This window comes from Trichechus manatus, unplaced genomic scaffold (genome assembly GCF_000243295.1).
Source record: "Trichechus manatus latirostris isolate Lorelei unplaced genomic scaffold, TriManLat1.0 scaffold00057, whole genome shotgun sequence".
Taxonomy (NCBI): domain Eukaryota; kingdom Metazoa; phylum Chordata; class Mammalia; order Sirenia; family Trichechidae; genus Trichechus; species Trichechus manatus.
In genome coordinates, this window is record NW_004443993.1 from 5,475,645 (window position 1) to 5,488,448 (window position 12,804).

General features: G+C 57.5%; 2 protein-coding genes across 2 annotated transcripts in view; both read left to right on the forward strand.

The window, feature by feature from the left end:
• Positions 1-1,631: 1,631 nt before the first annotated feature.
• On the forward strand, positions 1,632-3,806 carry ZNF358 (zinc finger protein 358). The gene is made up of 2 exons (XM_004378381.2): positions 1,632-1,731; positions 2,143-3,806. Exons 1-2 carry the CDS (start codon positions 1,662-1,664, stop codon positions 3,804-3,806), a joined length of 1,734 nt encoding a protein of 577 aa, XP_004378438.2. The 5' UTR covers positions 1,632-1,661.
• Positions 3,807-6,662: 2,856 nt separating this feature from the next.
• Positions 6,663-12,804, forward strand: part of MCOLN1 (mucolipin TRP cation channel 1) — a 14,997-nt gene continuing 8,855 nt past the window's right edge. The window contains exons 1-7 of the mRNA XM_004378382.3: positions 6,663-6,784; positions 8,557-8,762; positions 10,070-10,237; positions 10,317-10,482; positions 11,454-11,562; positions 11,804-11,900; positions 12,072-12,171. Coding sequence (XP_004378439.1) covers positions 6,754-6,784; positions 8,557-8,762; positions 10,070-10,237; positions 10,317-10,482; positions 11,454-11,562; positions 11,804-11,900; positions 12,072-12,171 — 877 coding nt within the window. The 5' untranslated portion in view covers positions 6,663-6,753. The remainder of the gene's footprint in view (positions 6,785-8,556; positions 8,763-10,069; positions 10,238-10,316; positions 10,483-11,453; positions 11,563-11,803; positions 11,901-12,071; positions 12,172-12,804) is intronic.

Consider the following 12,804-nt stretch of genomic DNA (forward strand, 5'->3'; position numbering starts at 1 on the left):
AAGCTGGGCGCGGGCGCGATGCGCAGGGGCGGCGCGGCCTGCGGGCCTAGCGCGCTCTCCTCGCTGATGCGTCCCGAGGGGAGGGCCCCGCGGGCGGTAGGGGGGCACCCCTTAGCTGTGGGGTCCGGAGCTCAGATCGCCGCCTTCCCAGGAGGCAATCTTGAGGCATCCAGAGGCCGCCCAGGACCCCGGGAGGGGCCCAGGTATTGTCCTCCTCAGCCCTCCAGCCGAGGGGTCAGGAGTTCAGGAGGGGGATCGGGGTCCATCTGTCCCCAGAACCCCAGGAGGGGGCCCAGGTATTGTTCCTCCCACCCTCCAGCCGTGGGGTCAGGAGTTTAGGAGGTGCTTTCCCCAGGATGAGATCTAGGAGTCCACCAGACACCCAGGAACTCAGAAAGGGCCCCAGCTCTTTCTCCTCCCCTCTTCCAGCTCAAAGACCCAGAGTTCAGGAAACTCTTCCCCCAGGAGGCAATCCAAGGGTCCCCTGTCCCCCAGGAACCCAGGAGGGAGCCCAGGTATTGTTCCCCTACTCTCTAACTCTGGGGTCTGGGGTTGAGGGGAGATCCAGGAACCTCCCCCCCCTCTCAATTTGCTAACTCCATAACTGTGGGGTCTGGGGCTCAGGATGCCCCGGTGCCCCCCAGCAACAGACCAATGGATTGGCTGCCCTCTGACCCCCAGTCATGGGTGGATAGCTCAAAGCAGCTCCTCCCTGAAGGTAATCCTGGGATCCCCTGCTCCCCAGAAGGGGCCCCAGCTATTGTTTCTCCACTCTCCACCCTCCTTCCCCCAGCCATGGGGCTGGAACTCAAGGTCTTTATCCAGGAGGGAACACAAGTGTCCTGACACCCTTTCCCATGGCCCAGTGGCCCAGGAATCTCCCCTTCCTAGGAGGTGGTCCAGGGGTTCCCCCAGTAACCCAGGAGGGGACCCAGGTGTTATTTTCACCTGCCCTCCCCAAGCTAGAAGGAGCCCTGGCAGCGCAGCGGTTAAGCACTCTGCTGCAAACCAAAAGGTTGGCAGTTCAAACCTACCCCTCTGCAAGAGGAAAGACCTGGCGATCTGCTCCCATAAAAATTACAGCCCCTAAAACTCTATGGGGCAGTTCTATTCTGTCACATGGGGCTGGTATGAATCGGAATTGGCTCAACAACACCTGACAACAACAACCCCCCAGCCAGAGGTTAGAATTCAGGATTTTCTAACCAATTGGGAAACCACATATACTGACACCTGTTCCCACCCTCCTGGCTGTGGGGCCCAGGGGTCTCCCTGCCCCCAGGAGGGGTCCCACATATCGGTTGCCCACCCTCACCCTCTAGGAACTGGCATTCAGGATCTTCTAAGAGGAAAGGCTGATGTGTTGACACTCCCTCCCCCAGTAACCCAGGAAGGGTACCAAATGTTGACCCCCTCCATTCTCATCCCGCAGCTATAGGCTCCAGAGCTCAGGATGCCCCCTCCCTATAGGAACCCCCAAGTATGCTACCTCCAGCTATAGGGCAGGAATCCAGACATGTACTCAGGAGCAAGCAGAGGAACCCTGGCACCTACACCTTCCCCAAGAGGGGACCCAGGGTCTCCCCGCCCCCAGTCAAGGGGGTAGGAACCTAGGACTCTCTCCTCCACAGGACCCAAGATTTCCACACGAGGAGCCCAGGATGGATAGAGGGGCAGAGCCATGGCGTTGGGCACTGGAGCCGAGTGCTGGGTCCCATGACTTCCATCCAGGTGTGAGTTCCATCAGGGCTGGGTCAGGAGTCTTCCTGAGGTTGCAGACAAGGGAAGGACCCATCAGTTTTCAGGAGCCGGGTCTGGGGTGTGACCTGGCCTCCTCTCCCATCCCTGCCCAGACTCCAAAAGAGACCCGCTGTGTCCCAGAGGAATCCCTGGGTGGCACAAATGGTTTGAGCTTGACTACTAACTGAAAGGTTGGTAGTTTGAACCCACCCAGTGGTGCCACGGAAGAAAGGCCTGGTGATCTGCTTCCAAAAGGTCACATCCTTGAAAATCCTATGGAACGCAGTTCTACTCTGCATACATGGGGTACCTATGAGTCGGAGTGGACTCCACCGCGACTGGTTTAGTTTAGGTTTGATTCCCCAGCACTAGCTCCACCCACCCTCCCTCCTTGCTCTGTAGATCCTGCCCCAGAAGTGGCCGGCACCTCGAAGCTGGGGATGCGGCACTCGGTCCTGGTACGGAACCCAGGCCACAAAGGGCCAAGGCCCGTTTATGAAGAGCTCGACTCTGACTCCGAGGACCTGGACCCCAACCGTGAAGACCTGGACCCAGTTTCTGAAGATCCAGAACCTGACCCGGAAGACCTCAACACTGTCTCCGAAGACGTGGACCCCAGCTACGAAGATCTTGAGCCTGTCTCTGAGGAGCTGGACCCAGATGCGGAAGCTCCGGGCTCCATCTTGGGGAACCGCGACTCGGAGCCCCAAGATCTCGACCCCATGTCTTCGAGTTTTGACCTCGATCCTGACGTCATCGGCCCCGTTCCCCTGGTTCTCGACCCCAACAGCTACACCCCCAACGTGGACCCCCTCTCCTCCAGCCTCACTGCCACCCCTGAGGTCCTGCCCACCAGCCCCGCGGTGCTCCCGGCTCCTGCCAGTCCGCCGCGACCCTTCTCCTGCCCGGATTGTGGGCGCGCCTTCCGCCGCAGCTCCGGGCTGAGCCAGCACCGCCGCACCCACAGCGGCGAGAAGCCCTACCGCTGCCCCGACTGCGGCAAGTCCTTCAGCCACGGCGCCACGCTGGCCCAGCACCGCGGCATCCACACGGGCGCGCGGCCCTACCAGTGCGCGGCCTGCGGCAAGGCCTTCGGCTGGCGCTCCACGCTGCTCAAGCACCGCAGCAGCCACAGCGGCGAGAAGCCGCACCACTGCCCGGTGTGCGGCAAGGCCTTCGGCCACGGCTCGCTGCTGGCGCAGCACTTGCGCACGCACGGCGGCCCACGGCCCCACAAGTGCCCCGTGTGCGCGAAGGGCTTCGGGCAGGGCTCGGCGCTGCTCAAGCACCTGCGCACGCATACGGGCGAGCGGCCCTACCCGTGCCCGCAGTGCGGCAAGGCGTTCGGGCAGAGCTCGGCGCTGCTGCAGCACCAGCGCACGCACACAGCCGAGCGGCCCTACCGCTGCCCGCACTGCGGCAAGGCCTTCGGCCAGAGCTCCAACCTGCAGCACCACCTGCGCATCCACACGGGCGAGCGGCCCTACGCCTGCCCTCACTGCTCCAAGGCCTTCGGGCAGAGCTCGGCGCTGCTGCAGCACCTGCACGTGCACTCTGGCGAGCGCCCTTACCGCTGCCAGCTCTGCGGCAAGGCCTTCGGCCAGGCCTCCAGCCTCACCAAGCACAAGCGCGTACACGAGGGCGCGGCAGCCGCGGCGGCAGCGGCTGCAGCTGCGGCTGGCCTGGGCCTGAGCCCTGTGCCCATGTTGAGACCCAGTCAGGTCTCCCTCCTGGATCCCGACGCTGCCTCCGTGCTCGCCTCTGGCCTCGGCCTCAGCGCTGGTCCCAGCTCTGGCCTTGGCCCTGACCCTGGCTCTGCACTTGGTTCCCTCCCCAGTCCTAGCCACAAACCTAGCCCTGGCTCCCGATCCTCCCCCAGCCCGGAGCCTGTCCAACCTTCTGACCCTAAGCCTGATCACGACTCCGATCCTGACCTTGTGCCCCACCCCGAGTCCTGCCCTGACCCCAACTCTCCCACCCATGACACTGTCAGCCCAGTTCTCCCTGCCGGGGAGAGTCCCGAGTGGGTGCGGGAGCAGGGGGCACTGCTGGGGCCTGATGGCTGAAAGGGACACCGGCATCTGGGAGCCTGGGGAAGTTGTGTGTCGTGCAGTTAGTAAAATCCTCCCACTGCCTACTGGCTCTGTGTCATGGTTCACCTGTTACTTTTTCTCTCCTGATGGAAGGTCCCTTCCACAGGAGGTGGGAGGGTGTGGCCTGGGCCAGCCATACATCGGGGATCCCAGTCTCCTGGCTTCCTCTCTGGGCCCTGGAGCCACATCTGTCCAGCTGGTCCATCCCGAAGTCACTGCTCTGCTCCCCCAAGCCTGGCTGCCTGGTCAAGAGGAGACTCACTCTGCAGGTGACCTGGGCAGGGTTCCCTCCCTTTAGCCTTTGTACACAGCCACAGTCGTAGTGACAGCCACCATCATGGAAATGACTCAAATGATGGAATTTCTGGCATCTTTGCAGCCTGGTGGGCTGATGTGAGGCCATGTGGCTAGCCCTGCCCCATCTACTCCATTAATCTACCCCTTGCCCTCCAAGGCCATGTTACAGGGACACTGCTGGACAAAGGAGGTTGTTCGTTTATGTGTTCAATAAACATCTGTTAAATGCTGGGCTCTCAGCAGGAAATAAGATAAATGGCACAGGGAGACATATCAATATGTATATCTAAGAATCATTACAGGGTATGACTCTAAAAATGACATGGCAGGGCATCAGGGCCTCCTCTAACTTCACGAGGGAGACAGAGAATCACCATCAGCCCAGGGCTGATCCCTAGGAGGTGAAGGTCAGACATACCTCACCCTCCAATCTTTTTACCAATTCTGACACCAGCTGTCCCTCCCACGGCACTCTGCTGTGTTCAGTAATTCGTTGCAATGGCCACACAGAGCTCACGGGCCATACTTAATGATTATGTGGCTTATTAGGGAAATAACAGGTTACAATTCAGGTTCAAGAATGACTCAGGATACAGTTCTTTGGTTGGGACAGCCTCTGCTCAGCCATGCCTGCAGGCAGGCTTCTCTCTCTCTCTCTCTTGCCCATTGGCCTGGCCTCTGCCCTGCTCAGGCAAGTGTTACAAAGCTCTTAGCTCCACCAAGTACCCAGAGGCACTCCACTCCACCAGGAAGCCTCCTGCCCAAAGGCGCTCAGCTGTCTCGCTTGGCTTCGTGGGCGGGGAAGCCCATCGCAGTCTCCTGCCCATCTCCTGGTCCTGCTGCTGCTAGTTCTCTGCTGAACTTGCTGCTGCTTCTCGCTATCTTACACTGTCTCCGGTGTTACATTTCTCTCCTGGGTCTAGGAGGTTCTCAGCACAGGGGCCTGGGGCCCAAAGGATGGGCTCTACTTCTGTCTCTTCTTGGTGGTAGTGAGGTCCCCCCGTTCGCCTCTGGGATGGCGCATTTTAGTCTAGTAGGGTGGCAACCCTTGTTAGGGTTCCATACACCTTATCTGCATGGTCCCCGCCCCACAAGGGTGCCGTGCACCTTATTTGCATTATTAGCAAGCTATCTAATCCCCTTGGTGGGCCATAAGCACCTCACTTACATAGCCCCAACCCAGTCATTTGGTGGGAGTTACAAGACCATGGTGAGAAACGCCATATAAAAGCGATCCATCGCACCACAGTATGGTACATTCTAGAAGCATAACAGTTCTCATTAAATGCAGGGAATGGCTTTCCCAAGGAAGGATTTTATACTCACATAACTACTAACTTAATAACCAGCACTATTTGCCCAGCCTTGTGCTCTTCCTGCATTTTCTCATTTAACTCCACAGCCTGGTAAGACAATTACCATGATCAAGTATCCCCATCTTGCAAATGAGGAAACAGGCACGCAGAGTTAAAGGGACTTGTTAAAAGACATAGAGGTGGTAGCTGGGAGTTCCTAGATTAAAATTCCAATTGTTTGTCCTCTAGAGCCTGCGTTCTTAACCATGGTGTTCCAGGGCAAGAGTGTGCAAAGGCCCTGGCGCCATTGGGAGATGAGATGGGGAGGAGATGGGAGTCAGACTACAAGGGCCTTGGCAGGCTGAGGTGGGGAGTTTGGTTGTCACTCCAGAGCAAAGAGGAAAGCACTAGGGAGTTCTCACAAAAGGCTGGTCTGAATTATTCTTTCAAGTCGCTTCTGGTTGCTGGGTCAGGAGTGGAGTGGGGGAGGGACAAGAATGGGAGCCAGAGACCAGGGAGAAGGCTGCTGCGGGGGTCCAGGCAAGGAATATTAAGGGGCCCTGAGCTGGTGGCCAGAGGGATGGGGATAAAGGAAATTAAACCAAACTCGTTGCCGTTGAGTCGATTCCGACTCATAGTGACCTGACAGGACAGAGTAGAACTGCCCCATAGGGTTTCCACGGAGCAACTGGTGGATTCGAACTGCCGACCTTTTGGTTAGCAGCCTGAGCTCTTAACCACTGCGCCACCAGCGCTCCATTCGGGATGTAATTAGGGAATGAAATAGGATTTGCTAATGGTTGGGGCCAAGGGGAGGGAGGAGCTGAGATGCCACCCCACCCTGTTTCTGGAAGGGAGCAGGGGCCAGCCCTGAGATGGGGACACAGCGTCATCGCCGGACACCGCGGAGGGCAAAGGGTCAAGCACTAGACATGGAAGTCACGAGCCTGACACTGTACGCGGGACACGACAGGAAGCTAGGGCGGCCTCAGTGGCTGCCAAACAGGGTGACGCTCAGAGCCGGCCCATCCCCGACCATTGCCCGCACGTCGGCGCTAGGACCTTTCGGCCGCGTCCGCCCTCAAGCCACAGTCCGAGTCGCGCATGCGTGCTGCTTCGGTAGTGGGTTGCCGTGGCGCAGGGGGCGGGACCAGATCTGGTCACGTGCCCCAGAGGCCGCCCTGGTCACGTGGCCATTGCCCGGGTCAGCTGACTCGGGAGGTTTTGAAGCTGCGCCGGGAGGGAGCGAGGTCGCAGTGACGGCGCCGGGTTCTCGAACCCGAGCTGCACCGCCGCGCCCGCTGGCCTCCCGCGCTCCCCGGCCCGGTATGGCAGCGCTTGTGGGCGGGCGCGGCTCAGGTGAGGGCGCAGGCAGCACCGCTGGCCTAGAACGCGGGCGGCGGGCGGGTGGCCAGCTTCTCCGACCTCAGGTGGCGGGACTCCCGGTTCTGCTCAGAGTTCCTAAACTCAGGCTGCGGGTGGGCAGCCAGCTTTTCTGATTGCAGGCAACCAGGTTCCCAGGATTTCCGTTCTGAACCTAATCTGTGGTTGGTCAGCTTGACCTGAACTCAGGCGGCGAGCACTAGCTTCTCCAATTCTCAGGCTTCCTTTCCTGAACTCAGGAGACAGATGTTCAGCTTCCCTAAACTCGAGGGCTGAGAGGATTGCCTCCTTGAACCCAAGCAACTAACTACAGTTGTAGATCTCCAGACCTTTGGAAGCTCAGCCTTCCGGAACTCAGCCTCCAACTCCTTCAGACTGCACCTCTCATGGGAGTTGGCCTCACCTCCTTGAGTTGGTGGAGACGCCGAAAGGTGTCCCAGCTGGCAGGGTCTGGGGTGGGTTAGCTGTGATCCCAGCTAGGGTGGAGGACCTGCCCTCTGCTGGCTTCCCTTCAAGCTGTCTTGTAAACAACCACACCAGCATCGGAGCTTGGGAGAGATGGGCCAGGAGCCCTGCAGGACAGGTTCTGACAGTGCCCACATTCATCCTGGCAGCTGTGGCCTTGGAAAGAAGCAGGGTTCTCCAGTGCCGGTCATGGGGCTGTGTCAGGGACAGTTCTTGGCTGCTCAGCCTCAGGTGTAGGCTTTATTTCCTGGAGAGACTGAGGCTTAAGGAGGTGTTCCAGGTCACCCAACTGGGAAGTGGCAGACTTCGGACTTGGTCCCAGGGTTGTGTGATTTCCAGGAGCCTGTATCCTTAATTTTGGTGCTGTATTAGCTCATAAAATAGCATACGGGCTGTGCTGGAATAACATCCGCAAATGCACGAGCAAACGCGTTCCCTTACTCATATGGTTATTGTCAATAATCCATTCTCCGTGCCTGTGGCTTGTGAGAGGGTCAGCGAGACAGACTGGGTCATGATGAGCGGGAAGGTGAACCTTTGGGTGTTGGTCCAGAAAAGACTGGAAAGTGGACTGAGCTCTGCTCATGCTTGGAGGCTGGAATTGGGCTAATTGAGTGTCCTGGGAGAGGTCAATGGAAGAATTCCACAAATTAGCACCAGGAATGTTGATGGAATGTTCTCACATTCTCACCACATACCCACCCCCTAACCTCACCCCTCCCCACCCTGTGATAAATGCTCTGTAAGCATCAAAGCTTTTGCTTGAGAGATGATTGCTCCATTTTGCAGATGAGGAAGCTGAGACTCAGGTGCCCTGTCCGAGCTGGTGAGCAGTAGGGTCAGGAATCAGCTCAGGCCCTTTTGAGTTCCAAACCCCAACTCTTTACCTCTGAGCAGTACTACTGCAGCCACCACCACCACCACCAGTTACTGTCGAGTTGATTCCGACACATGTTATCAAAAGTAGCACTGTGCGCCACGTGGTTTTCAATGGCTGATTTTTCAGATCATTTTGTGGATTGCCAGGCCTTTCTTCTGAGGCACCTTTTGGTGGACTTGAAACCCCAACCTTTCGGTTAGCAGCTGAGCACGTTAACTGTTTGCAACACCCAGGGACTCCAGTACTGCTGCGTATACTCCTGCGATGCTGCAGATTTTCCGGTTTTTCTTGGCTCTTTCAAAGTTCTTCCATGGCCAGAGTGTAGGACTGCGAGAAGGGGACTGAGCTTGTGGCAGGTGGGGTTGCCAGGCCTGGTCCCCACTGCTCTCTCCCATCCCCTTAGAGACCGAGCGGCTCCTGACCCCCAGCCCCGGCTATGGGACCCAGCCAGGGGCTTCACCGACCCCCCCAAACCCCCTGGAAGAGGAAGACCTCCGCCGCCGTCTCAAGTACTTCTTCATGAGTCCCTGTGACAAATTTCGGGCCAAGGGCCGCAAGCCCTTCAAGCTGATGCTGCAGGTGGTGAAGATCCTGGTGGTCACTGTGCAGGTGAGGCCCTGCCGGGGCCCCAGAAGAGTGCCTCCTGTGGCCACTCTCTCCTTGAAGGAGACTCTTGGAGTAGGAACCTAGGCCCACCCCCACAGCGGCGTAATAGCAGTGACAGTGGCAGTAACAACTGGGAAGTGTGAGACTACACTCATATCTGTATGTGCAGCATCTTGAGGGGCTGATAGCTGATCTCACCCCTATTTTATTCATGAGGCAGCTGAGGCTCAGAGAAGTTCAGGGACTTGTCCTAAGTCACACAGCGATTGAGTGTGGGGAGCCGGGATTTGAACCCAGGCATCTGACGCCATGTTGACTCTCCAGGAGATCCAAGCTGGTGGCTAAACAGATAGCAGGTGCCATCCTGTGCCAGGCTCTGTGGACCCCAAGATGAATCAGACCCAGCCCCGGCCCTAAGGAGCTTCCCATCTAGTACTGTGACTCTGGGCACGTTTGGAAAAAAGAAAAGGTTGCCATCGAGTTGATTCCGACTCATGGCGACCCCATGTATGTCAGAGTAGAACTGGGCTTCATAGGATTTTTAGTGGCTGATTTTTTGCAAGTAGATTGCCAGGTTTTTTCTCTGAGGTACCTCTGGGTGGACTTGAACCTCCAGCCTTTCAGTTAGCAGCTGAGTGTGTTAACCATTTGCACCACCCAGGAACTCCCTGGGCATGTTACTGTACCTGTCTGCTCCTCTACACACACACCCAGCAAAGGGGCTCAGCAACAGTACTTATCCTTTCAGCTTGGGGTTAGCATGTTTATTAAATGTTCTGGTAAACATTTAATAACCATTAGCCACTGTTGTCTAAGGAGCCCTGGTGGTACAGTGGTTAAGCGCTCCGCTGCTAACCAAAACGTTGGCTGTTCAAACCCACTCAGCAACAGCTTTGTGGGAGAAAGACCTGGCAATTTGCTTTCCTGCCAAGGAAACTCTATGGGGTAGTTCTACTCTGCCACATGGGGTCACTATGAGTTGGAATTAACTCGATGGCACCTAACAACAGCTGCTGTCGTCAGATATTTGAGTGGCTGCTTTGTGCTGCGTGTTGGGGAGATGATGGAGTGAGCATGGCAGACATAGTCTGTGCCCTTACGAAGTTTAGGGTGGGGAGGACGAGGGGAAGGCAGGTACTGACCAAATAACCATGCAAAGAACTGCAAGAGGCCCCTGTGTTTGGAGGGCTCTGGTCCGCCCCTTTGGACGTCTCTAGGACCCTGTCTTTCCTCGCCCTTTCTGCCCCAAGGGACACTGGTCCCACCTGTGGGTCTTGAACTCCTGGCTGTGCTCTCATCCCTCCCACCAGCTCATCCTGTTTGGGCTCAGCAACCAGCTGGCAGTGACATTCCGGGAGGAGAACACCATCGCCTTCCGGCACCTCTTCTTGCTGGGCTACTCGGACGGGTCAGATGACACCTTCGCGGCGTACACGCGGGAGCAGCTCTACCAGGCCATTTTCTATGCCGTGGACCAGGTGCAGGCAGGCAGAGGCGGGCGGATAGGTGGGCTGGAGGCGGGAGAGTAGGTGTAGCTAACAGTGTCTCTGCCTACAGTACCTGGTGCTCCCTGACGTGTCGCTGGGCCAGTATGCCTACGTGCGGGGCGGGGGTGGCCCTGGGGCCAACGGCTCGGCACTGGCCCTCTGCCAGCGCTACTACCACCGTGGCCATGTGGACCCAGCCAATGACACCTTTGACATTGACCCAATGGTCGTCACCGGTGAGTGGGCTGGGCAGGGTTTAGCTGTTGAGAGCCCAGGCAGCCGGGATTGAAAACCTAGCTCTGCCTTGTGCTCGACTGATAATTTCACGTTCACATAACGCTCAGTCCAGTGCCCGAAACACAAAGAGCACTAGGTGTTATTTTCATTGATTTTATTGTTGAGAATGTATGTAGCAAAACATACACTAATTCAATCATTTCTACCCGTGGAATTCAGTGACGTTGATCACATATTTCAAGTTGTGCAACCATTGTCACTCTCCTTTTCTGAGTTGTTCCTCCCCCATTAATGTGAACTCACTGCCCCCTAGGTTACTGTTGAATTCTCTGAGTTGTCTTTTTCATCCCATGTAGATGCATCTTAAAAGAGCACAATGTTCAAGGCAGACGTTCTTTATTAATTAAGCTAAACTCTTGTTTGGTTTAAAGAAGACGTCGGGATATTTTTGGTTTAAGGTATAAAGAGTGTCTCAGGGCAATAGTTTTGGGGGTTCATCCAGCCGCCTCGGCTCCAGAAAGTCTGGGTTCCGTGAGGGTTTGACATTCTGTTGTGCATTTTTCTTCTTTTGATCAAGATTCTTCTGTAGGATCACTGATCAAAACATTCAGAAATGATAGGCGGGCACCATCCGGTTCTTCTGGTTTCATGGCAGAGGAGGCAGTTGTTCAGGGAGGCAATTAGCCACGTATTCCATTTCCCCTTCTAATTCCTGATTCTCTGCCTGGGTATTATTTTTTAATGTTATGAATTCAGTGAATGTGTGGGGACCCATCGAGTGCCAGGCCAGGGTCTTGGTCAGGAGTAGGACAAAGCAGTCACTGGTCAGTGGGGGGACTGCAGAGAACCAACAACGAGGATTTAAGTACAGTTTGGGAAGTGAAGCAGGGAGGGGGACTGTTGGGGGCTCTGGGGAGTGCAGCCTGTGCTCCCTGCCCCCTGAGGCCCCTCCCTGACTCCCTGTCCTCAGACTGCATCCGAGTGGACCCCCTGGAGCGACTCCCCGTGTCCCCCAGTGAGGATCTCGCTCTCTCGGATGGTGGTTCCAGTTACAGGAACCTCACGCTCAAGTTCCACAAGTACTACTCGCTCAGGGCCACCCCAGGCCAGCCGGGAGGGGGGCAGGATGCCGGGGGAGGCCTGGCTCCCAGCAGCCACTTTCTCCCAACGGGTTCGGGGCTGGGGCCACTGTGCTGATGCCTGCCACTTGGGCACTTCCTCTGCCAGCTGCAGATCCAGCATGGGGTGAGGGCACTGGCACGCTGGGGCCAGGAGGGGACCAGTGGGGGACCATCCCCCTCACTTGAGCCTCCCCTCCAGGCTGATCAACGTCACCATCCACTTCCAGCTGAAGACCATCAACCTGCAGAGCCTCATCAACAACGAGATCCCTGACTGCTACACCTTCAGCATCCTGGTGAGCCCACGGTGCCACGTGAGGGGCAGGACCCTTCAGGGCTGGAGCCTGGTCAGAGGGCATTGTGGGGTGATGGGGGCAGGGACCCGGCAGACCACTCATTGGGCTGGGCTGGGAGCTGGGGCCGGCCAGGGTTTACTCTGCCTCCTGCACCCCACCCCCACCCTGCAGATCATCTTTGACAATAAGGCATACAGTGGACGGATCCCCATCAGCCTGGAGACCCAGGCCCACATCCAGGAGTGTAAGCACCCCAGTGTCTTCGGGCACGGTGAGCCCCCAGCCCAGATCAGCCCTGACAGGGTCCTGACCTTCCTGAGATGCCCCCCAAGTACCCCCAGGCCTTAGAGTCTCATACCAGTGCTGACGGGGTCCTGACCTTCCCAAGATGCTCCCCAGGTGCCCCCCAGCCTTAAGAGTCTCACATCAGTGCTGATGGGGTCCTGACCTTCCCAAGATGCCCCCCAAGTGCCCCCCAGCCTTAGAGTCTCAGACCAGTGCTGACTGGGGTCCTGGCCCTCCCAGAGGCGCTTCAAGTCTCAGACCAGCGCTGATGAGATCCTGATTCTTCCGGAGGCGCCCCAAGTCTCAGACCAGCACTGATGGGGTCCTGACCGACCTGGAGGCACCCCAAGTCTCAGACCAGTGCTATGAGGTCCTGACCCTCCTGGAGGCATCCCAAGTCTCAGACCATCGCCGACGGGGTCCTGACCCTCCTGGAGGCACCCCAAGTCTCAGACCAGCGCTGATGAGATCCTGACCCTCCCGGAGGCACCCCACATCTCAGACCAGTGCTGACGGGGTCCTGACCCTCCCAGAGATGCCCCAAGTCTCAGACCAGTGCCGATGGAGACTGACGTGCCCGAGGTGCCCTGTGAGCCTGAGAGCCTCAGACCAGCGCCGA